The 23951-nt window shown below is 40.3% G+C and overlaps 1 protein-coding gene across 1 annotated transcript; it reads right to left on the reverse strand.

Moving 5' to 3' along the window:
- Positions 1-6574: 6574 nt before the first annotated feature.
- On the reverse strand, positions 6575-21563 carry SARAF (store-operated calcium entry associated regulatory factor). The gene is made up of 6 exons (XM_069485226.1): positions 21316-21563; positions 16281-16459; positions 12130-12577; positions 9893-10034; positions 9084-9238; positions 6575-7352 (listed from the first exon to the last, which is right to left on the reverse strand). Exons 1-6 carry the CDS (start codon positions 21416-21418, stop codon positions 7327-7329), a joined length of 1053 nt encoding a protein of 350 aa, XP_069341327.1. The 5' UTR covers positions 21419-21563; the 3' UTR covers positions 6575-7326.
- Between the last annotated feature and the right edge of the window lie 2388 nt (positions 21564-23951).

Here is a 23951-nt window from a genome sequence, read left to right on the forward strand (position 1 = left end):
ACTGGGACGGGGAGGAAATTGAATAAAAATGTACCTAAGTAAAGCAGATATAGTATAACTTAGAGCAGGGATTCTTAAGCCTGTTTCCTCTACTACATGCCTGAGAAATGAAAATCACATTTGAAATTCACTCCCAAGAGCAACCCAGATATTAGCTATATTTTTAAAAAATAGCCAAGATTGACTATGGGTTATACACAGCACCACGATCTGCTGATCTGCCGGCTGTAAGTCCACCTCTTTCTCCTCCTCATATCAGAAGAAAACAAAACAAAATGTTTGAAGACAACAAGGCATTAACCTTGGACATCTAACCTCCTGGCCAGGCTTAGACCAGGGAAGCAGTGTTCCCTGGGCTGGGGCGTGGGTTCCGGTGATGCTGTCTCTGTGGCCTCTGCTGTTTCCTTACTATTTCCTCTCTTTCCCTCCCACAACTGCAGTTTTGAGAGTAAATCATTAACCCAGAGGAGGGAAGCAAATTGGGAACCCTGAGAGACGGAAAGATGCAGGAGCCAGCCATCAACAGTGGCAGCTGGAAGTGGGGTGGGAGGGGTGTGGCTGGGAGAGGTTAATATCCCATCTTCTCTCTCCCTTTCCTTCTCTATCTTCTGGGCTATGCTGTCAACTCCAGTCATCTAAATTCCTCCAGAGCCTGCCCTGCAATAGTATGAAAGGAGAAGAAAGGGGAGTGGCCCAAGTCAGGACGAGGAGAGCGGAGGTAAGGGAGACAGGAGACAAGGTCCCAGGGCTGTGGCCCATGCCCAAGAAGCCACACATATATAAGGGACGTAGTGAGCTGGGGAAATGGACTGAGGGGACTAACAGGACAAAACTAGTTTAGGAGAGGGAATGTACATGATCATTTGTTTCAAAATACTAATGATAGCTACTTTTACAAATGCAGATTGGAGTTTATGCTTTCATGATGTTCATACTCATAGTTCTTTTAACTAAAGGCAAAAAAGATGTTCTATTTTGAAATAGCTTGTCCTATCGAAACTCAAAATTGTAGACAAGGTGTGTTTTTTGACACTCGTGAGCATGTGCTTAAGATAAGTCGTTAATAAAGGAAGGTGTTAGGCCGGGCGCGGTGGCTCACGCCTGTAATCCTAGCACTTGGGCAGGCAGATCGTTTGAGCTCAGGAGTTCGAGACCAGCCTGAGCAAGAGCGAGACCCTGTCTCTACTAAAAAAAAATAAAAAGAAATTAGCTGGACAACTAAAAATATATAGAAAAAATTAGCCGGGCATGGTGGTGCATGCCTGTAGTCCCAGCTACTCGGGAGGCTGAGGCAGGAGGATTGCTTGAGCCCAGGAGTTTGAGGTTGCTGTGAGCTAGGCTGACGCCACAGCACTCTAGCCCGGGCAACAGAGTGAGACTCTGTCTCAAAAAATAAAATAAAAATAAAAGAAGATGTTGATTAATTTGAGGAAATCTGGCCATTTAAAATCTTACCACTTACTCCAGTGGACGCTGATCTTAATTTGAAAACACACCCCCATAATGAGCTGAAATAAAAAAAAAAAAAATTGAAAACCACACACACCCCATATTCTTTCTCCCTAAGAGAAAGAAGTTTCCATGACTTCTTTGAAACAAAAATAACCATCAAACCTCTCCATTCTTTGACTATTCTTCCTTCCCACGCCCAGGCTTCCAGGGTGAGGCAGGAAGGGGAAGCAAGGAGATAAAACAGTTTCTTTATCCAGTTTCCCGTCATGATTTCTGAAAGGTAGTGTTGGAATGGGAAGGCCCTGGAATCACAGCCACTCAAAGGTGGAAGCCATCTGAGAAGTCATCTCTGACTGTCGCCTAGCCATGCTGGCATTTACACCACAGAAAGGGAAAATAGATCCTTTCATTTCCATGAAGTCCAATAACTAACAAATAACTGTGAATTGCTTTACAAATATCAAGTTAAGCAATACTAAACTAAGGATAAGAATGTGTGTGCAGGCCGGGCATGGTGGCTCACGCCTATAATCCTAGCACTCTGGGAGGCCGAGATGCTGAGGACTCCTTGAGGTCAGGAGCTGTAGACCAGCCTGAGCAAGAGCAAGACCCTGTCTCTAGTAAAAATAGGAAAATTAGCCAGGTGTGGTGTCGCATGCCTGTAGTCCCAGCTACTTGGGAGGTTGAGGCAGAAGGATTGCTTGAGCCTACGATGATGCAACTGGCCTCTACCCAAGAGACTCTGTCTCAACAAAGAAAAAAGAATGTGTGTGCAATGAAGAGTCGGACACCATATTTTGATGTTTGACTGCTGACAGCTTTTAAGCCTCAGCCCTCCCTCTTCCCCACGTGCCCCACCCACACCTGGACAAGCTGATAAGAAAGCCTGAGCCCCAGGGTGTGGCCTGGCCGTGCAGGGGGCGGGGCCCTCTCACCCCAGCCCCACCCCCTAGTCACAATTAACACACAGACCCATGGCCTTTCCTGGCCTTCTAAGACACTTCGGACCTGCTTGAGAGGCCAGCTCTGTGCTCCCCAGAGACCTCGATTATGTGCGTAATGCACCTCTTCAGCCCCTCCTGTGCGTGTATGGCGTCGTCACTCTCAACATCCAAACAAAACTTTGGGTGGGGGCATTGGGGGATGTCCATCTGCCTCTGCAGAAACCATAGCAGCATATATTTAAAATAATTGACTCACCTCACTTACCATTATGTTTATGGATCCAACTGTAAAGACAATACAGTGACCAATAGTATCATTTTGTTTATTGTCATGATGCTTTAGGAGCTTCCGGGTTCAAGAGAAGACTTCATTCTCCCAGTAAGACATCCTACACGCAAAGATTTTCTAAATACCATGGTTTCGAGTAACCACAGAGTGTCCGATTCTCTAATTCATGCCATTGTTGCTCTGTCTAGCCAAAGCACATATGGTAGGCTATTGTATGAGTAGAAGAAAACTAATGTATGATCAACTGGTTACTCATTTATTCAATATATATTTATTGAATGCCTACTACGAGACACTGTTCTGCACAATGTGGATATAGTATAAAACATACAGAAGAGGTAGGAAAAAAATAGTATTGGAGGAAAATGCAACAGATTGAGGGAGATCCAAAGTCCTAGGGCAGAAACGGGGAGGTGGAGATTTTAAACAGAGTGGTTTGGTTTCATGACTGTTGTTCACCAAATATATTCGGGTTTGCAAGTCCAGGCTCATGCCAGGGTTGTGCTTCCCTGTCATATTGAGGATAGGCATAGCCACAGGACTTGCTTTGTCCTCTGGAATGGGAGCAGAAACGATGTGTGTGATTTCTGAACAGAAGCTTTAAGAGCAGTGTATGATTCCCCACAGCCCTTCCCACTGCGGGGCAGTGGTGCAGAAGCAGGTCACAAGGAAGCCTCACTCAGCCAGAATCCCCGCTGATTCTATGATGAGCTGAAGCCCCTGCCAACCTGCATTAGACACTTCACGTGAGCTACCTGTTGCTATAGCTAGTGAGGTCTTGGTATTGTTTCTTACTGCAGCGCAACCTGGCTTATGCTAACTGATGCATAGGCATCCTCACTAGGATTACAGATGATGGTGGCTTGAACCTGAGTGACAATAGCTGAAGAGATGAGAAGCCATCAGAATCTGGATATATTTTGACATATGGAAGAGCTAAGTCCTATGTGGCTGAAAACGTGGGACCAGTTACAGCAGACAGCTTGCATAAAGAGCAACTCTAGGGGGGATCTCTTATGTCCTGGTAACAGTCTGGGAGGAAATAAATAACCTATCTAGTAAGTCTACAACAGCATAAGCAACCTGCAAAATATTAAAAGTAAAAAAAAGATTTTACTGTCCACGAGTACGTTTTCCTACTTGTATAGTGGAGCATCATTGCCCTCTAGTGATAAAAGAGAAAAACGAACTCAGAGAAAGCTAGACGGTGACAACCAATGCTACTGGGAAACACACATTTTGAAATTGGGGTTCTCTTTGTGCCATGACAGGTTCATTTATAACAAATTTTAATTGGGAGATACCATGAGCAATTCTATATCAGGGAAGATAAAATCTGGCATTAGGCCAGATTAGGATAAGTCCCCTAGAAAGCAGAACCCAAGCAAAAATTAAAGTTCTGGCACTTGGGAGCATGTTCAAGGACACAAGGGCGAGAAGAAAAAGAGAGTGAGACCAGTCAAGATGCAACACGATGCCATGCGATTTATCACAGCCCTGACTGTTGTGTCACAGTGAGCTGCAGACACACAGCAGGTCATTTTGCAGGCACGTTCACCCTGCACGCAGGACTTCTCTGAAAGAGTTGGAAGAAGACAATGGATCTTGTAGTAATTCCTGAAAAGATGGGACTGTGTTTCCCATTGGTCATTGTTCATTCCGTTGAGCTAATTCCCCAGCCTTCTGAGTTGCACCATCTTGGCCCCTGGCAGCCGTGCAGGAGGCCATATCCAGTGTAACCTCAACTTAATTTCATCTGCAGTGACCCGTTTCCAAGTACTCACATATGGGGCTCAGGCACTTTGTGTCCCTCCATGCCACCCTGTTTCCTCACTCCAACTCTCTCCCTAGCAGCCATCCACTCTAACTTGGATGTTCTTCCTTCTAATTGGGGTCCCCACAAGTCCTCTCAGCCCGTGACCCAGTGTCCACATCACAGCTACTGTTGGTTTATCATTTCTGCAGGTAGAGGCACTTCTAGTGGCTTCCACCTTTCCCACCATAACAGCCCTCACTGCCCAGCTCAGGGAACCAAGGTGGAGATTCTGGCAGCTGCTGAGTATGTCTATTCCAATCATGCATTCCAGGACACGGGATGCGTTCAGGGGACCCACTCACTGTGCGATGGCTGAGCTAAAACCCTGTAAGCTCCTACTTTGGTGGATGGACCACAGTAATGTTTGGGGGCCTCTTAGAATGAGTGTCAATCCAGAGACAGCGTCCATTAATCCCCAAAACATCTGATTATTTCCCCATCTCCAATGCGATTACCTCAGTAAATAGCACTAAGCCCATTGAGGGAAGATGGGGAGAAAGATGAACAGTATGAACTTGTGGCTGTGTAGCAGGCTCCCTCCCTAGGGGGTTCTGGGTCTGTAAACTGGCTCAAGTCTGGGAAATGATTCAAAGGCCATGACTTGATTTTGATGATTTAAGTTGGACTTCTGTTTACTCAACCTAGAACTCTTTTGCTTACACAAATCAAGTAAGAATTTAGTAGACTGCCCATTTCTTTTCCAGGTACACCACAATCAACTAGCCAGGGCCATGGGTCTCTGAGTCAGACCGTCCTGATTGCTGCTTTGGCCCTGCTGTCCATTACAGAAACCTCGCCATGTTGTCTTTGGCCCCTGCCACCCTGGGATCACATTGGGCCCTTTGCATCTAGGGGTCCCAGTTTGATAGCAGCAGTTCCCACTGGACTTTCTGACCTGCAAAGAACAACCAAATCTGTGGGCCCTTCCCCTCACCAGTGTATTTCTCAGTCACGATGAAAGGTGTGGACTACCCCAGGGTGGGTGTCTTACATGATAAATACACTCAACATCCTTCCTCTTACAGTACCCCAGTGCAGTTCTGGCATTTTTACTGTAGGCCACCTTTGAGCCCATGTTCAGCAAACCAACTTAACTGCTAAAGAGTCCTTTCTCACCCCTCAAACATTGAGTTCAGAACCTCCACTAGTCTTTACAAAAAATTTAAAAAAAAAATAAGCCAGGCATGGTGGCAAGCACCTGTAGTCCTAGCTACTCTGGAGTCTGAGACAGGAGGTTAGCTCGAGCCCAGGAATTTGAGGGTGCAGACAGCTATGATGATGCCACTGAAACTCTAGGCAATAGACCCAAACCCTGCCTCAAAAAAAAAGGGGGGGGGGGGATCTGAGCATAGCGTTTTAAGAATATCCAATTCAATATGCAAATCACTATCACTGGCCCAATCTATAGCAGCTTTAAATTTTACTTCGCTCTCCAACTAAAACATACTTAATACAAGATTATCAACTCCTGCAGCAAATCATGAACTCAAACCCAAAACAATAAGCAAACAGGGGAAAAGACATTAAGCTGGATTCTCTTTTATTCCATATCCTTCTAAGGAGAAATGGGGTAAGGATTTAGTGGAACATACCTAAAGAAAAACTCTTTCCTCTGTAAGATAAATTACAATTTCTCCTAAGTTTTACTATGAAGAAAGGATAGTTCTACTCACAATACCCTTGCAACTACCCCCTAAGTCACATTTTAAAGTCTCATCAAGGGTTGGTTTGTTTTAAATTGGTTCCTACAGTATAAACGTAAGGCTCCTGGGTTACAACACTTAGCTAAGAGTGACCATGCAATCTCTGATGGGCCGGGAGGCTTGCAGATTTAATTATTTTTTTAAAAAGCAATTTTTAGCAAGGTTTCCACATCATTCCTAAATCACTTTTTGAAAACATTTACCAAATGACTAAGGTAGGACTACCACATAAAATTATTATCTAAGGAGAACTCCTGCCTGAACCCTTCCTTTGAGAAAAAGGGCAAAAGAAAGTGACACCAATTTGTGTTGAGGCTAACAAAGAATGAGACTAAACCCATTTTTTTTTTAACAGATTCTGTCATTTTAATTTAAGATTGAAACAGACTATTACAACAACAATATTTGAGATTCCACAGAGAACTGCATGCTTTTGCTATTAAAAGAGCTTTGTTGAAGCATTTGAACTTTAACTCTTAGTAATTGAAGAAATATGGATATTTCAAGTATTTTTGTCAGTACACAATTATTCATAACAACCTTCTAGATGCTTATTTTCTACCTTTTCCTAAGAAAGGTAATTCTCACCTACCAGAAGGCTACCACCACTGAAGGATTCAAAGCTCTGGAGCTCAGAAGTGATCAGAAACCACCAATTAGCATGATTAGTAGTCCAAAGCTTGGTTTAAATGTTTAAAGAACAGCAAACACCAAATAATACAATAACAAATAAAATATTACTGTCTCTATAAGGTAACAACTCATTAACTACAATCCACCTGAGACTGAAATTTTCTGTACTCAGTCCACAACACTTTCATTCGTAATGCATCACAGTTTTTAGAAATTAAACAATGTATTTTCAGCATTCCACAGTAATCATCACTTTCAAAAACTGCAATATACATCTGCATGTTACACTAACATACAATACATAAGTACTTTGTCATATAGCAACTCTTAGCCTCAAATAATGGTATGCAAAAAGCTATACAGGACAAAACACCACAGGACTTCTGCATATCCTCTTTCACCAGTTGTTAGCAGGTAGCACTTTTTCTAAAGAGAAAGTGATGAAAAATCAGAAATTTTGCATCCAGTGTTTGACTTTAAGTTTCTACTTTATCGTCTTCTGGTACCACCATATCCTAGAATGAAAATAATAAAATTTATATTAGTTTTTAAAATTGTACAGAATTGCACATAAAATTAGAAAAGTAATACATGTTTACTGTTAGCAGATGAATGAGAGAGGGATGAGGGAAGGAGAGGATGCGGCCAGGCGATACAGGACCGTGGGCCACAGCGCGGTGCCTCCACGTCAACCTTCCCAGTCACTGAGCCTATGACACACAGGCTGGCTGGGAACGACCTTTCAGGTGGGGAGGGTTATGGACTTTCAATGCTACTTAAACACCGCGCGCACACACACACACACACACACACCCCATACTAACATGCAGGCTACAAGATGGTAAGTCTTTCCATTTGGAAAGTCTCTCAATTATTTTCAGGCTTCCTTTAGGTTATTTGGTAATGTTTTATGATTTTCTTCATGTAAGTCCCACACAATCCTAGTTGATAGTCAGGACTTTCTGCAGGATTTTTTGCAAGTTTTGTTTCTACTGAGAATGAGTTTTCTTCTGTCATGATATGTCTTCCCTAGCCATGTTTTTATATATTCTCCCAATTATTACACCTCTTTTCCTTCCCAACAGTAACCACTATCTTAACATCTAACACCAGAGGTTAGTTTTGGTTGTTTTTGAATATGTATTTTATAAAATACAAATGTTATAACCATATTGCATATATTCTTTTGTCTGGCTTCTTTATATTTGGTAAACCTATCCATGTTATTTCTCACCACTGCTTGTTTATTTTCATTGTTGTACAGTATACCACTGTGTACAATAAATATAACTCAATTTATTCATTCATTTTATTGCTGATGGATACGTGGGTTGCTTCCAGTGGAGGCTATTACGAATACAGATGCTATGAACATTCTTGTGCTTATCTGTCAGTGTACAAGTATATGCATTTTTGTCACTATCTATCTGAGAGTGAAACTGCTGGGTCTTGGGTATGCTTAGGTTCAATTTTAGTAGGTAATACCAGTTTTTCAAAGTGAATGTATCAAATTATAACAAAACCAGCACTGTAAGAATTCCACTCTTACATTTTAAAACATATTTAAATGTATTTTTCAAGAATCAATCATTGTTCTCTAACTTCCTTCTCCTGAAAAAGACAAATCTAATTAGCAGCAATCTGTTACCCACTCATTACCTACCACTTCCCTTTCTGCTAATTAGCTTGATGTTTAACTCCAAACAGTTATTATTAATACATTATCTTTGCTTTTTACAAAATATCCTCTTAGCCATTGCAGGAAACATTATAATCATAGTTTTGACAATTATTTAAAGTATAGCTCAATACATTTTTGCAATTGTACTGAATTTAAAAAGTTCAAGCTTCTACTTAGAAAATTCTGGTTTAGGGCTTTAAAGGATCCCTCAAGATCACCAAATTAAATGTATGTGGAAACTAGCATCCAGGAAGATTTAAATTAAAACCTTGGTTAATGGTAGAGCTGAGCCTAAATCAAATCCCTGTTTGATTTTTAAAGAATGCTTAGAAGTAGGAAGAATGAATGAAACTGAATTATATTTTAATCTCAGTTAATTGTGCTATTAATAAAAATACTGATATGCACTTAATAAAAATATTATTGATGTGCTATTAATAAAGATATTATTGATGGCTATACCAAATAAACTCATGATTGCTAAATATATAATCATCTTAACTTCCCATACTATTTCTGAATTTTCCTGCTACGTTAAGAGGAACTTCTATATTTTTGCTCTTACCTGATGCAGTTCTGGTTTTCGTATCCGAGGTAGAATATGCCGAATAGCCACCTGAGCCTCCACGAAGTGGTGAGTAAGCGCGGCTGTTCCAGGTGCTGGAGTAGGGTGGAGAAGAGGAGGGGTAGTGCCACGAGTCTGAGAAGGGCGTTGCTGCTCTTTAAATACATAGAAGCAGGTTAGGCATTTTTCTCGTGACTATAATTTTTAAACACCTTCCTGTTTCTAAACTATGAGGAAAAAAATATCAAGTGTTTTTTTCCCTGAATGCTCTGGTATATCAGGGCTGGCATAAATTATTTTATATTTTTGCCATTGTTATGGTCATTGCTATGCGGGAAAAGTGACAGGGAGTAAATGCTCTTTCTTTCTGAATTTGCACTCAAAAAAATATAAACTTAAATTATTAATACCCTTAATACTCAAGACATTCCAAAATCTGGCCCCAACCTCTTTCTGGCCTTACTGCTATCACTCTCCTACCAAAACAGACAGCTAACTGTTCCCCAGATGTTTTGTTTCTTCCTGCCTTCTCATTTTCTCAGATGCCAAGTAAACAGTCTTTTTCCTACCTCGTACTATCTATGAGGACTACGTAGGAAGAAATACAATGAAAGAAAATAACAGATACAATATTGATCAAAGCACATACAGTATATCTTCCTCATCCCCAGAGAATCTGATTTAATAGGGTAATGTCATCATAATTTATTTTTCTTAGTAAAACCAAATACACTCAAATTGTAAGCAAAACAAAGAAGCCCATAAAACAAAGTTGGATTAAAGAGCAAGTGAGAGAATGCAAAGCCTACCTATTGCTGCCAAACAAGTATCCTAATATTCCTCCAGTTCCCAAGCCAGTCCAGAATCCTGGTCCTGAATTCTCATATCCTTGTTGTCCTGTGAAAGCACTACCAAAACCAGAAGTCGCACCACGGCCAGTATTCTGTGGTTCTTAAAATAAAAACAATTTGTTATGTACCCTCACTTAAATATAACACAGCCTACAAAAGCAAAGATAATACAACATTTCAATTATTTCATTTGTACTGTACGGTTTATTAATAATACTCAGGCCTCAACTCATGAACAAGTTATATTCAAAAAGGTATCTGTAAAATACTGGCTTATAACTAACGAGTGCATTTCCCACAGACATGGGAGAAGGAGGGATATATTTTGGAACTCAAGAGGAGGAAGAGTCTTCCTAAAAGATTACATCTTCCCTGCTCAAGATCAGCTGCTATAATAGAAGAGGACCCCACTTTTCACTTTCTTTCTGCAGTGTGAACGTCTCTAAGAGCTCCAAAGAAGAGCTATACCTGAGGTCTCTAATGGGGAAATCCAAGTGGAAGCAGACAGATATTTATCTGTAGCAGTTGGGAAGTCAGATCTTAAAGGGACCTAAAAAGTATCTTCTGCTCACAGGAAGGTTTTTTAAATTGATGCATAATATACATATTGGAAAGTGTGCTGATCTTACATGTATGACACAGTAAATCTGCACAGACATACCCATTCATATAACTTCCACCCACATCCATAAACCATTGCTAGCACCCCAGAAGGCTCCCTCGTGACAATTCCAAATAGATACCCACCTACATCACAGACAAGCACTACTTGACTTCTCTCACCATGCTTCAGTTCTGTCCATTCTTTAATTTTTCATAAATAGGATCATATAGTATGTACTCTTGTGTGTCTGAAAACATCATGTCTATTTGTATCAATCCTACTGTTGCATTTATTAGGTTTTTTTTTTTTTTTTTTAACCTAGTGTAGTATTCCATTGTGGGAAAAACTCATAATTTGTCCCATTCTAATGTTTATGGATATTCTATTTCCAATTTGGGGCTATTATGAATAAAACTGCCGTGAACATTTCTTGTGCGTGTCTCTTGGTGTACATAAGCATTCACTTCTCTGAATTACACATTTAGGAATGGAATTGCTGGTCACAGGGTAGGCATATGTTTAATTTTAATAGATACTGACAGTTTTCCAAAGTATTTTACCATTTTAACTCCTATCAGCAAAGTAGGAAAGTTCTAGTCACTCTACATCCATGCCAATCCTTGGTAATGTCTATTTAATGACAGCCATTATGGTGCTTATCTGGTGGCTAAATATCATCTCATTATGGTTGGATTTGTGTGTGTGTGTGTGTGTGTGTGTGTGTGTCTAGTCAATTGCAGCAGTGAGGAGGGAAAAGTAGTAGAACAAGGAGTTCAATGTGTAACTGACTGCAATCAAATGAGATAACTCACTACCTTCAGACCAGCCCTCATTATGGTTTTAATCTGCATTTCTCTGAAGACTAATGATGCTGAGCACCTTTCCAAGTTTTTATTTGACCATATGGGTATCTTCTTTTATTATAAAATGGTTGTTCAAATCCTCTGCCCATTTTTAAAATTGGGTTGTCTGCCTTTTCTCAGATTTGTGGGAGTTCATTATATGTTCTAGATACAAGTCCAGAATATACATATATATGTTAGAAGTAAGTTTTAAAAATATTTTCTCCCAGTCTGTGGCTTGCCATTTCACTCTCTTAATAGTGCCTTTTCATGAGCAGATGTCCTTAATTTAAATAAAGTCTAATTTATCCATCTTTTCTTTTATGCCTAGTATTTGGCATTCTCTCTTAGAGATCTTTGCCTACCCTAAGGTCATGACACATATTCTCCTACTTTATTCTGGAAACTTAGTTGTTTTACCTTCTATGTTGAGATCTATCATACTTAATGAATTAATTTTTACACAAGGTGTGACATAGGGGTCAAGATAAATGCTTATTACCAAAGCCGGTCAAGTTTTCCTTATTAAGATGATCTACAATTTAATCCATATCTTAAAATAGTAATCACAGTATGCCCTTATAGAGAAGCAGAACAGAAGAGGTAAAAAAAAGTTGAAAGTAAAAAATAAAATGAGAAGACAAATCTACTTTGGTTTCCCAATGCAACCATTTTCTATTTCAGAAACGAGCATAGGATACACCTCCTCACTTCCACCCTATTTACTGCCATTGATGAGGGAAACATACCTCTGAATTCAAACTTAAAGCCTGGAGAAGGAGGTCCTCCAAACTTAAAGCCTGGAGGAGGAGGTTCTGCTGAGTTGGTGAATCTCTGATAATGGTGGGAAAATGGAGGATACTCAGAATACGGAGGAGGAGAATGCTGACCATCGCTAAGGAACAGCTTATACACTGCAAAGGCAATACCAAGTAACACCACGATGGTGATCAATCCACCCGTGCTACAGGAATCTGCCGAGTACCACTTGTTATAATAATCAGAGAAAGAGGTAAAGCCATAGTGTTTTCCAGACTCTTTCAATTTCTTCAGGCCAAGTTCAGTATAATCTAAATTATACTCCAAGCCACAGGAACCTCTTAGTACATACTGGTCTTCAGAGGATTCATAGCCTTCACAGCTCACCACAGTTTTTCCAAATTTGTATGCAACATCTAAATCGGTCTTACATTCCCACTGTGAAGAAAAATAGAAATAGGGCATTAGAAATGAAAATTTTTCATTTAATATAAATTATTTGGGCTATAGCTGTTATAAAACTACAAAACAAAACAAGGGAAGGAATGATCAACAAAATTCCGGACAATGGGCATTTATGTTGAGGGGAGGGCAAACTAGGGGCTTCAAGGATAATGGTGACATTAGTGTTCTACTTCCTATGCGGGGTACACAAATGTTTATTACTGTTTTTTACATGTACATGTCATATGTTCTTTTGTACACATTAGGCATTCCATAATCTATAAAATTTAAGCAAATTTTCAAAATGTCAACTTTTTGCCCCTATTGTTCGAGATGCTTTCTTATTTAAAAATAGAGATTTTTTAAAAAAGATGTTAAGACTCAAAAATCAGCATCATACATGATAGATACACATAGCATCAGAGATACAATATAACCTGCTGGGAAAAAAACCTTCTACACAAATTTTATATAACCATGGACTAACTTTCCAGGGCCCAATCCTATGTAATCCTCTTATATTTTTTAAAAGATATTTAGAAAAATGCAAAAAGAACCTTTGCTAGCCTCAAAAATCTCCACCTTAAAAAAAAAAAAAGCCCAAGTTTAGTTTAAATTATATAACTATATTTTGTGCTGAAAAGATAATATGCTTCTTTAACAATGAGATACAAGCTAAAGTAGATTTAATTGGTTCTACTGCCTTTCTGTAAGTTTTTGTACAAATAATTTTCCTCTTTCAAAGTTCAGATACAGTATTTTACTTTTTTTTATAATAGCTACATTGAGATACAATTCACCCATTTCAATGTTTTTTAGTATATTCAGAGTTGTGTAACCAACACCACAATCAATTTTAGAATATTTTCATCATCTCCAAAAAAAATCTTGCACTCAATAGCAGTCACTCCCCACCCCCACCCCCAACAATCTCCCAGCCCCACTATCAATACTTTCTGTTTGTATGAATTTCCCTATTGTGGACATTTCATATGAATGGAATCATACAATATGGCTTCTTTCAATGAGCATAACATTTTCAAGATTCATCCATGTTGTAGCACGTATCAGTACTTTGTTCTTTTTTTTTTTTTGAGACAGAGTCTCACTCTGTTGCCCAGGCTAGAGTGAGTGCCGTGGCGTCAGCCTAGCTCACAGCAACCTCAAACTCCTGAGCTCAAGCGATCCTCCTGTCTCAGCCTCCCGAGTAGCTGGGACTACAGGCATGCGCCACCATGCCCGGCTAATTTTTTCTATATATATTTTTAGCTGTCCATATAATTTCTTTCTATTTTTAGTAGAGGTGGGGTCTCGCTCTTGCTCAGGCTGGTCTCGAACTCCTGAGCTCAAACGATCCGCCCACCTCGGCCTCCCAGAGTGCTAGGATTACAGGCGTGAGCCACCGCGCCCGGCCTACTTTGTTCTTTTTTATGGCTAAACAATATTACATTGTATGGCTATACCACAGTTTGTTTATCATTCATCAGTAATGGACATTTGAGTTGTCCATTCTACTTTTTGGCTATTATGAATAATGCTGCTATAAACATTTATATACACATTTTTATGTGGATGTTTTTAATTCTCTTGGATATACACCTAGGAGTGGAAGGACTAGGGCATGTGGTAATTCTATACTTAAACTTTTGAGGAAATGCCAGAGCTTTCCAAAGCAGCTGCACCATTTTACATTCCCAACAGCAGTAAATAAGGGTTCCAATTTCTCCATATCCTTGCTAACATTTGTTATCTTTTTTATTATAGCCACCCTATTAGGTGTGAAATAGTATCTTATTGTGGTTTTGATTTGCATTTCCCTGCTGGTTAATGATGAACATTTTTTCATGTGTTTATTGGTCATTTGCATACCTTCTTTGGAGAAATGTCTATTCAGATGCTTGGCCATTTTCAATTTGGTTATTTGTTTTCTTACTGAGTTGTAACAGTTATTTTATATTCTAGATACAAGTCCTTCCTCTCAGATATGATGTGCAAAGCTTCTTCCCATTCTGTGGATTGTCTTTTCACTTGATGGTGTCTTTTAAAACCCAAAAGTTTTTAACTTGGATAATATGCAATTTTTCTTATTTTGTTGTTGTTACTATACTATTTTATTTTCTAAATATTAATAATTTTATTTGGAGGACAATTTGTAAGTTTGACAACTTAGGTAAATGAAACAAGCTAGATCTATATTGATATTTCATGTAAACTGCCACTTTCTTAACAGTGTATACTAAAAATGGCTTCTAAGTACTATATTCAAATTTAAGCTCTTGGAATTGGAGGCAGCTCTGTGCTGATACTAAACATAAGCCAACACTTCTTTGCCCATGCTATTCCTTTCTCTGTCTCTTCCTCTTTAAAAGCCTTATCATTCCTTCCTAACACAGCATAAATGTATCATCCTTTAAGTCTTCCCACTGCCCACAACCGGATATCACCATTACTGTCTTTTTTTCCATCAAGACTGTAAAAGTAATTAAAAGTAAAGTGGAAGTAAGACTTCTGCTTTAACCTATGGATTCTATGATTCAATTTAGTAATACTGGGGGGAAAAATCTTGTGAAGGTATCACCCAGTAAACATGAAGTCTCTCTCTGAATTGCACAGGCCATGCATAAAGATTCTATCAAACAAGAATATCACTCTGGGCCGGGCGCGGTGGCTCACGCCTGTAATCCTAGCACTCTGGGAGGCCGAGGCGGGTGGATCGCTCAAGGTCAGGAGTTCGAGACCAGCCTGAGCGAGACCCCGTCTCTACTAAAAATAGAAAGACATTATATGGTCAACTAAAAATCTATATAGAAAAAATTAGCCGGGCACGGTGGCGCATGCCTGTAGTCCCAGCTACTCGGGAGGCTGAGGCAGTAGGATCGCTTAAGCCGAGGAGTCTGAGGTTGCTGTGAGCTAAGCTGACGCCACGGCACTCACTCTAGCCTGGGCAACAAAGTGAGACTCTGTCTCAACAAAAAAAAAAAAAAAAAAAAAAAGAATATCACTCTGATGGAGGGGGAAAAATTGTCAGCACAAGTTTCTTGCCTAGTGACAAGTCATCTTAAGGCCTTTTTGAAAGCAAGCAGAAGACAAAGTACAAATATATAAGTAGTGATTTAAACTGAGTTCGTTTAACAAAATCTATTCCATCTCTAAAGCATATTCAATTTGTAACTTCAAGGAGATCCTCTGCTCTACATACAAAAGCGTCGCAGAGACAATAAATAAAGCCCACTGAAATGCTTCCATTCAAAAGTAACCACTCTCAGTTCTAAAACAATTTTAAAATCAAGTGATTGAAGCACAACAGGGATACACGTACTTCTACTATTTACAGTCTATGATTCCTGATCATCTTAACTTTATTTCTTAAGAGTAGGTAGCATTCTTTGATGAATGACAGGAAAATGATGACCATAAGAGATCCCCTACTCCCATCCTCAAGTATATAAAAAGTTCTGAAAATTTACTGTCTTAGAAGGAAGTCATGGCACAAAAATTACAATGAATATTTACTTCCAGACTTTAAAAGCAGTCCATTCCTTTTGGAAGATGTTTCTTCCAGAGAAAAAGTGGTTGATTTATTTATATATTTTAGGCTGACCTGAGACAGTCTTCCCAAAACACTGAGTAATGTCCCACTGAACAGTTTATTGAATAAAAATTCCATTTAGACTGTCACCAGTGTAGTGGCTATTACCTGTACATCATAACCATCCCACCCTTTGTTCTGACACTGTATGACTTTTGGTGTATAAGAATCACAACCAGCTGTGCCTCCAACACATTTCAACTGTGGGATGGGATCCAGCCTGCGAGAGGTGGTATAGCGGTCGTAGTGGAGGGTAAGAGCTTTTACATCCCGCAACAGTATTCTGTCTGAAACGGTAAGAACACAGATGAGCACAAAGTAAACAGCTTGTCATAGGAACATAGAAAGATTCATCATCATAAAACTCTTGTCATAGGAAATAGTTTCAAAAGTGTCTTCCTCGCCTTTTGAGGAGGACTAGGAAAGAGAGGATGAATCCATTTCTCAAAGCCACCCCAGCAACATTCAGGCCTCTTGCACAAAATTCAGATGACCACATCTTTAAGACCTCCCCCTTCATTTCAGGCAAGATGCTTTTATAACACCAGCTCTACATAATTTTTGCTAAATCAGAAAAAAGTTAATTAATCCGAAACACTGCACTATTGTGTAATAATAATATTAGCAAAAAATATACAAGCCTGTCCTTAAAGTACATTTAATGATTTAAATGTCCATGAACAGGTGAAGAGACTAATAAATTCTGACTTAACAGTGAAATAATCTATAGCAGTTAAAATGAGCGAGGAACCCAGATCCGTAGCACGCACAGTTTACAGTAGGGTTCAAGCTCCTGTGAGAATCTAATGGTGCCACTGATCAGACAGGAGGCGGAGCTCAGGCGGTGATGCAAGCGATGGGGAGCAAGTGATGGGGAGCAGCTATAAATATAGCTGAAGCTTCACTTGCTTCCCTTCCACTCACCTCCTGCTGTGTGCCCCATTCCTAACAGGTCAGGACAGGTGCCAATCCAAGACCTGGGGACCACAGTTCTAAAAGACAACCAGCCCAATCTCTTCAGCAAACCAGTAGCACAAAAAAGGAACTGTCCTAGACTTTTTTAAAGTTAAGGGGTAATATAACCAACCAGATACAATGTACAGTCCTGGATTGGGTCCTGGTTTGAACGAACTAGCTATAAAGGACATTTGAGGAACAACTATTAATACATTATCTGAATATGGAATGAGTAATTAGTTGATATTAAGAAATCAGGATTTCTGTCAAGTATAATGGTATTTTCACCATATGAGGAAGAGTTCCTTTAAGAAAAAGATGAATACTGAAGGATTTAGTGGTGGCCTGTCTTAATGTCTGTAATTTACGTTAAAATACTTCAACATTTAAAAACCGAGAGAGTTGAAAGAAAATAAAGCATATAAAAGTATTGATAACTTTGCATTAAAATTTCAAGTATTTTTCCCAGAAGCCCATCAGTAGACTGACTAGAGTGCCTAGCTTCAAGAGATTCTACTAAAATGTGTATTTAGCTTTTCCAGTACTTATATGGTGGTAAACAAGGAAGACAATGGCTTTAAGTAATCATCTGACAGTGTCTGTCACACTTGGCACAAATAGATGAGATAACATTTTAGAGTTTCTGAACCTACAAAATCTAAGAGAACTTCTCAAAATACAACCCTGTTATACTAAATAAGAGAATTTGACATCAATTACCAAAAGTCAGCAGCTTTTTCAATACCTGTAATATCCCGTTAGAAATAAAAATGGAAGGCCTATCTCATTAGGCCTATCAAATTCTGGACAAAACATATACATATGCACATAAAATACCTACAAGTAAACTTAAGGTCAGTACACAATCTATATAAGAAAATATACAAATAAAAAGACCTAAACATATTGTCCTCAAGATATAAGGCTAAAAAGAATAAAATAAAAAATATAAAAAGACCTAAATATAATGTACTTTCAACCAAGAACCCAGTATGTTTTTTTTTGGAAGTGGAAAGAAATCTTGTTAAAAGTCCTGTGGAAAAGTTGATGCTTATAAATAGCCAATTTTTTTGGTAAAAGAATGCACTGCTTTACCGGACAATAAAGCTTACTATATTATCATCAAAATACTATGGAATTGGAACTAACAGACAAGGGAACTGTGAAACACAAGAAAGTCTAGAAATAAATCCAGATACATGTGGGAATTCAGCATAAGATAAAGTGGTCATCTTAATTCAGTAGAAAAAAGATGCCCTCTTCAATAAACGACACTGGCATATTGACTATGCAGCTAGAAGAAAACCTACCTAAAGCTATATAAAAATTTAAGTCCACATGAGCTAAAGATCTAAAATTTCCAAGAATTATTAAAATAAAATATGCTATATTAAACCCAAACTATCGCTTCATACATAAAAAACTAAAAATATGGAATGTTCAATGGTTTAAAAAATATTAATACTTTTAATAAACTAATAAAAATAATAAATTGAACTTACTGTAACAGGGTTGGGATTATGAAAAGAACACTGAACTAAGTTGGTGTCACCAACTTGCTATGACTTTGGCCAAGGCACTTAATTTGTGTAGAAGTTTCCTCACCTATAAAATTAAAATAATATCAACCTTGAATTTGTTGTAAAGCTTAGATATCATTTACTAAAATTATCTGGCGGAGTACTCGATGTATTGATAGGTGATCAAGTATGATAAATATTACTGAGAATGTTTTAAGAGCTATACACACGTTGCGGTATCATTACCATAAACCTACAATTTCTTTCCTAGAGATCCTTAAGGTCTATGGTCAAAAGGCTCATATTCACACCTGTTACATCAGTCAGGAGACAGGAGGAGTTCCCTGAACTCCATACTCGTAAATCAAAATCCACTTGTTGCAGGTCTCAAACTTAAGATAAACAAAACCAAACTCCCCCAAAGCTGATTCTCCCATATTCTTCCACATCTCAGGAAATGGTCATTCCATGATTCTAGTTGCTCATGCCAAAAGCCTTGGAGTCACCCTTGTCTTCTGTCTCTCACCCCAGGATCTAATCCATCAGAATTATCCTGTCAGCTCCATCTTCAAAACAGCTGAGAAGAGAATCCAGCCGCATTCACCAACTCCACTGCTCCTCCCTTGGTCCCAGAGGTCACCACTCTCTGTCAAGACTCAGAAATTACTATACAAGCTGCCTCCTCACTGGCCCCCCTGCTTCCCTCCTGCCCGCTTCAGTCTGCTTTCCACAGAGCAGCCCAAACAAGCCTTTAAAAATATAAATCATATCAGGTCATTTACTCCTCTCCTTTCAGGTTTTCAATCAAGTGTCACTTTAACAGTGAGTCACTTATTTCCTAACCAATGTCTATTTTTTAAGTCCCCACTTCTGCCTACACTCGCTGTCTTCCTTACCCTGTTTTCTTGCCGTCCATACCACTTTTCACCATAGGGCATGCTGTTTACTTGCTTATTGTCTATTTCTCCTCAACAGATGTAAATTCCTTAGGGGCAAGACACTCTGTTCTACTCACTGCTATATTTCCAACATGCAAAAGAGTGACAAATATAAGACTACATTCAGTAAGGAATTCTGAAAATTCTTAGATAATCTCTTTAGAATGCTGTTTTTTTTCCCAGACAAATTATTGCTCTATGTTAGCTAAAGACAAAGTAAGTACCTCCAAAGTCAAACAAAAGATAAATTAGGGAGTAATTATTGCTTTACTAAAGGACTTAATAAAAGATATCCCAATAAAGTACCTTCATAAAACAATTCCTCAAAGTAAACTTAGAGTTTATATAAATCAATTGCAGGTTAGACCTATAAATCAATTTTGCAGATTTACTCTGGAAAATATCTTGGTGCTTTTTGTTCCAGAACAATAGTTTCATAGTATAGGTGAACTAAGAGCCACCAGGAAGTGGTTCACCATTAATTTACATTTGGTTCTTTTTTTTTTAATAGTTCTTCTGACTCTTCAGCTGTAAACTTCATTGTTCTTTTAAGAATTGATTGAGAAACCAACTAATAAATGCTTCATTCTAGGTTTTAAATTATAATTTTGATCTAGTCTCCAAAATACATATGGAAAATGTACAAACATTTAAATCCAACTGGATTTATTTACTGGTAATAAAATATCCACAACAAATGGGCAATAAAAGTGCCTGCAAACAGCACCTTCTCTCTTATTTCAGCATGTAGGAATAAAACAGGATATTACAGAAATAAACCTGTTGCTTAAATTTTAAAATGTTGGCATTTCCAACCATCAAATCACAAATGCAATATTGACATGCTTTCCATGCCTTAACAGCTTTACTCCCCCAAACCAAAAATGATGTCATTTTAGTTGCTGAAAAATCATTTTTTAACATAATCCCATTTTAACAGCATGCGTCGTTTATTAAATGGAAAAAGCAAAAATCGATATGTGTATATACAATACATATGTACTAACTGTACGGAACATTATCGAGCCCATAAAAATTCTTTAGATAATTGTAATAACATGGATACATAATAGACCCCTTCCCTAGAAATCACTATGTATCATTACCCAAAAATAAACAAATAAGGCAAAATTATTTTTTAAATTCTTATGTAAACCAATGGGAAAAGCTGGTGTAACACAGTGTACTTCACTGGAAAGGCCAGAACGAAAAGCGGTTCTGCTCACAAAAACCGTACCATCTATGATTCTGCTAACCAACCTACAAGGTTTGCAGCCCTGTCCGCTAAGTGTGACTCAGAAACTGCTGGTGGCATGGCAACTGCTAGCCATAGCAACAGGCAGCCATGACAACACTCAGCGACGACGACATCAGACAAGCATAACAACAAAGCAAGATGCGCAGATGAGTGTTGAGCTTTGCAGCCACACTCAGAGACGGGGGCTGAAACCCGAGAAAGAAGAAGGCGGGTAAATTCTGTAAATCCAGGGAAAGGAGTAAGGGGACGATGCTTTGAACCCAGAGTCGTCCCGCCCCACCCAGTGCCCAACCATCCTCGTAGGATGCCTGGGAAGAGCAAAGGAGCCAAGCCGAGCACAGATGAAAAGCAAAGAGGACAGAAATGGGGAATTAGGGCAAAAAGACTTCGGGGCGACGAACGGTTGTCTGCACCCGCTGAAGGCTGCAGAAAAGGTGAGTGAGGTGTCCGAGGACCCCGACAGCACTTACCAGGGTCGTTCCGGCCCAGCGCAGGGCCCGCAATCGGCAGAAGCAAAAGTAGGCAGAGGAAGGGGCAGCGCCCAGCAGCTCCCAGCCCGCCCGCCGCGGCCATGGCGCTGGGTGAAGATGGCGCGCGGCTGCCCGGCACCGGCGGGCCTGAGACGGGCTGAGGAAGTGCGCGGGCCGCTGCGTACAGGCCTCCGGGACTCCAGCGGCCGCGGGAGCGGAAGGTCTGACTGCAGAGCCTCAGCCGCAGAGCGTCCCTGCGCCTGTGTGACGTCACTGACGTTGCGGCGCGTCTGGGGCCGTGAGTGGTCGCTGCCGACCCCGCCTCTGGAGCGGCGCGCGGATGGGGGCGGGGCCGGGGCGGGGCGGCCGGTGTGGGCGGGGCCGGGAGCGGGGCCCGGCCCTGTTGTGTCTGGACTCCGATTCCCGAAGGTACTGCGCGTAGGAGCTGTGATTTGAGAAGTTGAAATCCTCGCAATGCGAAATCTAAGAAAGGTAGTCAAGGTATATATGTCCAAAACCTCAATAACCTTCCCAAGGAAGTTACTGTGGTTTATTCAACTTTATGTGTTCAGCATCTAGCATAACGTCTGGCTAAATACAGAGAAGATTCAGGCTTACGGTACCATGGAAATGTATTGTCTGGTCTCAGAGGTAAGTATCTTTACATAGTTCCTTGCACGTGGAGGCCGTAAGAATGTACAACATGTCAGGAGGAGGAAATACTGCCTGAATAAAGAATCAGCCAGAGAAGCTCCTAAGCTTTGAGGTCTGACAGGCCTGGGTTTCTCTCATTCATTCATTCAACAAATATAAATTGAATCCCTAATATGCACCAGGCACTGTTTTAGGCATGGAGGATACAGACAAGGTCCCTCATGAAGCCTGCATTGACGTAGAATATGCCAAACAACATAAAAATAATAGGTAGTGATAAGTGCATTGATCAAAATGTAACAGGGTGATAGAGACGCAACTTCAGGGAGGGCCTTGCTGAGGAAGTGATTTTGAAGCTTGGAACCTGAATGATGAGAACCAGCCATACAAAGATCAGAGGACTCCTAGCACTCTGGGTGCCCGACGCGGGAGGATTGCTTGAGCCCAGGAGTTTGAGGTTGCTGTGAGCTAGGCTGATGTCATGGCACTCTAGCCCGGGCCACAGCAAGACTCTTTCTCAAATATATATATATATCAGGGGACTAGACTTCACAGCTTTGGGGACAGTAGATGCAAAAGCTGTGAGCTTTGAGGAACAGTAGTTCAGTCAGATCCTTCAGGTTAAGGGCTCAGTCCTACAAGACTTCCCCCACTTCACACATCATTTACAAATCCCAGCTTGTGACCTGTGCTTCTGACCAACCACCTATAAATCAGGGTTCCATGACCTCCCTCTTGAGTTTGACAATTTGCTAGGACGGCTCACAGAACTCAAGGAAAGATGTTATTTATGTTTACAAGTTTATCGTAAAGGGTACAGATGAACAGCCAGATGAATAGATGGGTAGGGCAAAGATGGCAGCCATGGGACTTTTTGCCCTCTCTGGTGTACCAGTCTCCCAGCACCTCTGTGCATTCAGCAGCCTGGGAGCTCATAAAATCTTTTTTTGTTTGTTTGTCCGTGGTTTTTTTTTTTTTAGACAGAGCCTTGATCTGTCGCCCGGGTTAGAGTGCAGTGACTCAGAGCAACCTCAAACTCCTGGGCTGAAGTGATCCTCCTGCCTTAGTCTCACTGGGTCTTGCTCTTGCTCAGTCTGGTCTCGAACTCCTGAACTCAAGCAATCCTCCCGCCTCGGCCTCACAGAGTGTTTGGATTATAAGTGTGAGCCACCACGCCCAGCCCATGAAATCTTTTTGTCCAAGAGTTTTTATCGAGCTTAACCTCCAGCCGCTCCCTCCCACCTTTCCTGGAGGTTGGTGGGGCTCTAATCCTCTAATCACTTGGTCTTTCTGGTGACTGCCCCAAGCTATCTAGGGCCTAAGTCATCTCATTAGCATAAACTCAGGTGTAATCAAAAGAGCTCATTATGACAAAAGACACTTCTATCAATCAGGACCTTCTGAGGACTTTAGGAACTCTATGACATGAGCCAGGGAAAAAGACCAAATATATTTCTTATTTTACCACACAGGCAGTGTCTTAAAAACCTCTGAGACATACTAATAGCAATGGGTGAACAAGATTTGGATCCTGATTCAAACAAACTATGAAATGTATAAAATAAATGACATCTGTGAGACAACTGGATTAGACTAGATGTGAATGATATTAAAGAATTATTTTCTAGGTTAAGAAAGTTAACCAGGGCCAGGCGCGGTGGCTCACGCCTGTAATCCTAGCACTCTGGGAGGCCGAGGTGGGCGGATCGTTTGAGCTCAGGAGTTCGAGACCAGCCTGAGCAAGAGCGAGACCCCATCTCTACTAAAAATAGAAAGAAATTATATGGACAGCTAAAAATATATATAGAAAAAATTAGCCGGGCATGGTGGTGCATGCCTGTAGTCCCAGCTACTTGGGAGGCTGAGGCAGGAGGATCGCTTGAGCCCAGGAGTTTGAGGTTGCTGTGAGCTAGGCTGACGCCACAGCACTCACTCTAGCCTGGGCAACAGAGTGAGACTCTGTCTCAAAAAAAAAAAAAAGA

The sequence above is a fragment of the Eulemur rufifrons genome, chromosome 12 (genome assembly GCF_041146395.1).
Source record: "Eulemur rufifrons isolate Redbay chromosome 12, OSU_ERuf_1, whole genome shotgun sequence".
Lineage (NCBI taxonomy): Eukaryota > Metazoa > Chordata > Mammalia > Primates > Lemuridae > Eulemur > Eulemur rufifrons.

Bases quoted from the DNA above. Each gene is read 5' to 3' on its own strand.
- SARAF (XM_069485226.1), bottom strand. From the start codon at position 21,418: ATGGCCGCGGCGGGCGGGCTGGGAGCTGCTGGGCGCTGCCCCTTCCTC. The intron at 9,239-9,892 runs GTAGGCTTTGCA...ATGTATTTAAAG, and splicing joins TACTTGTTTGGCAGCAATAG to AGCAGCAACGCCCTTCTCAG. The intron at 7,353-9,083 runs GTAAGAGCAAAA...TTTTCATTCTAG, and splicing joins GAAAACCAGAACTGCATCAG to GATATGGTGGTACCAGAAGA.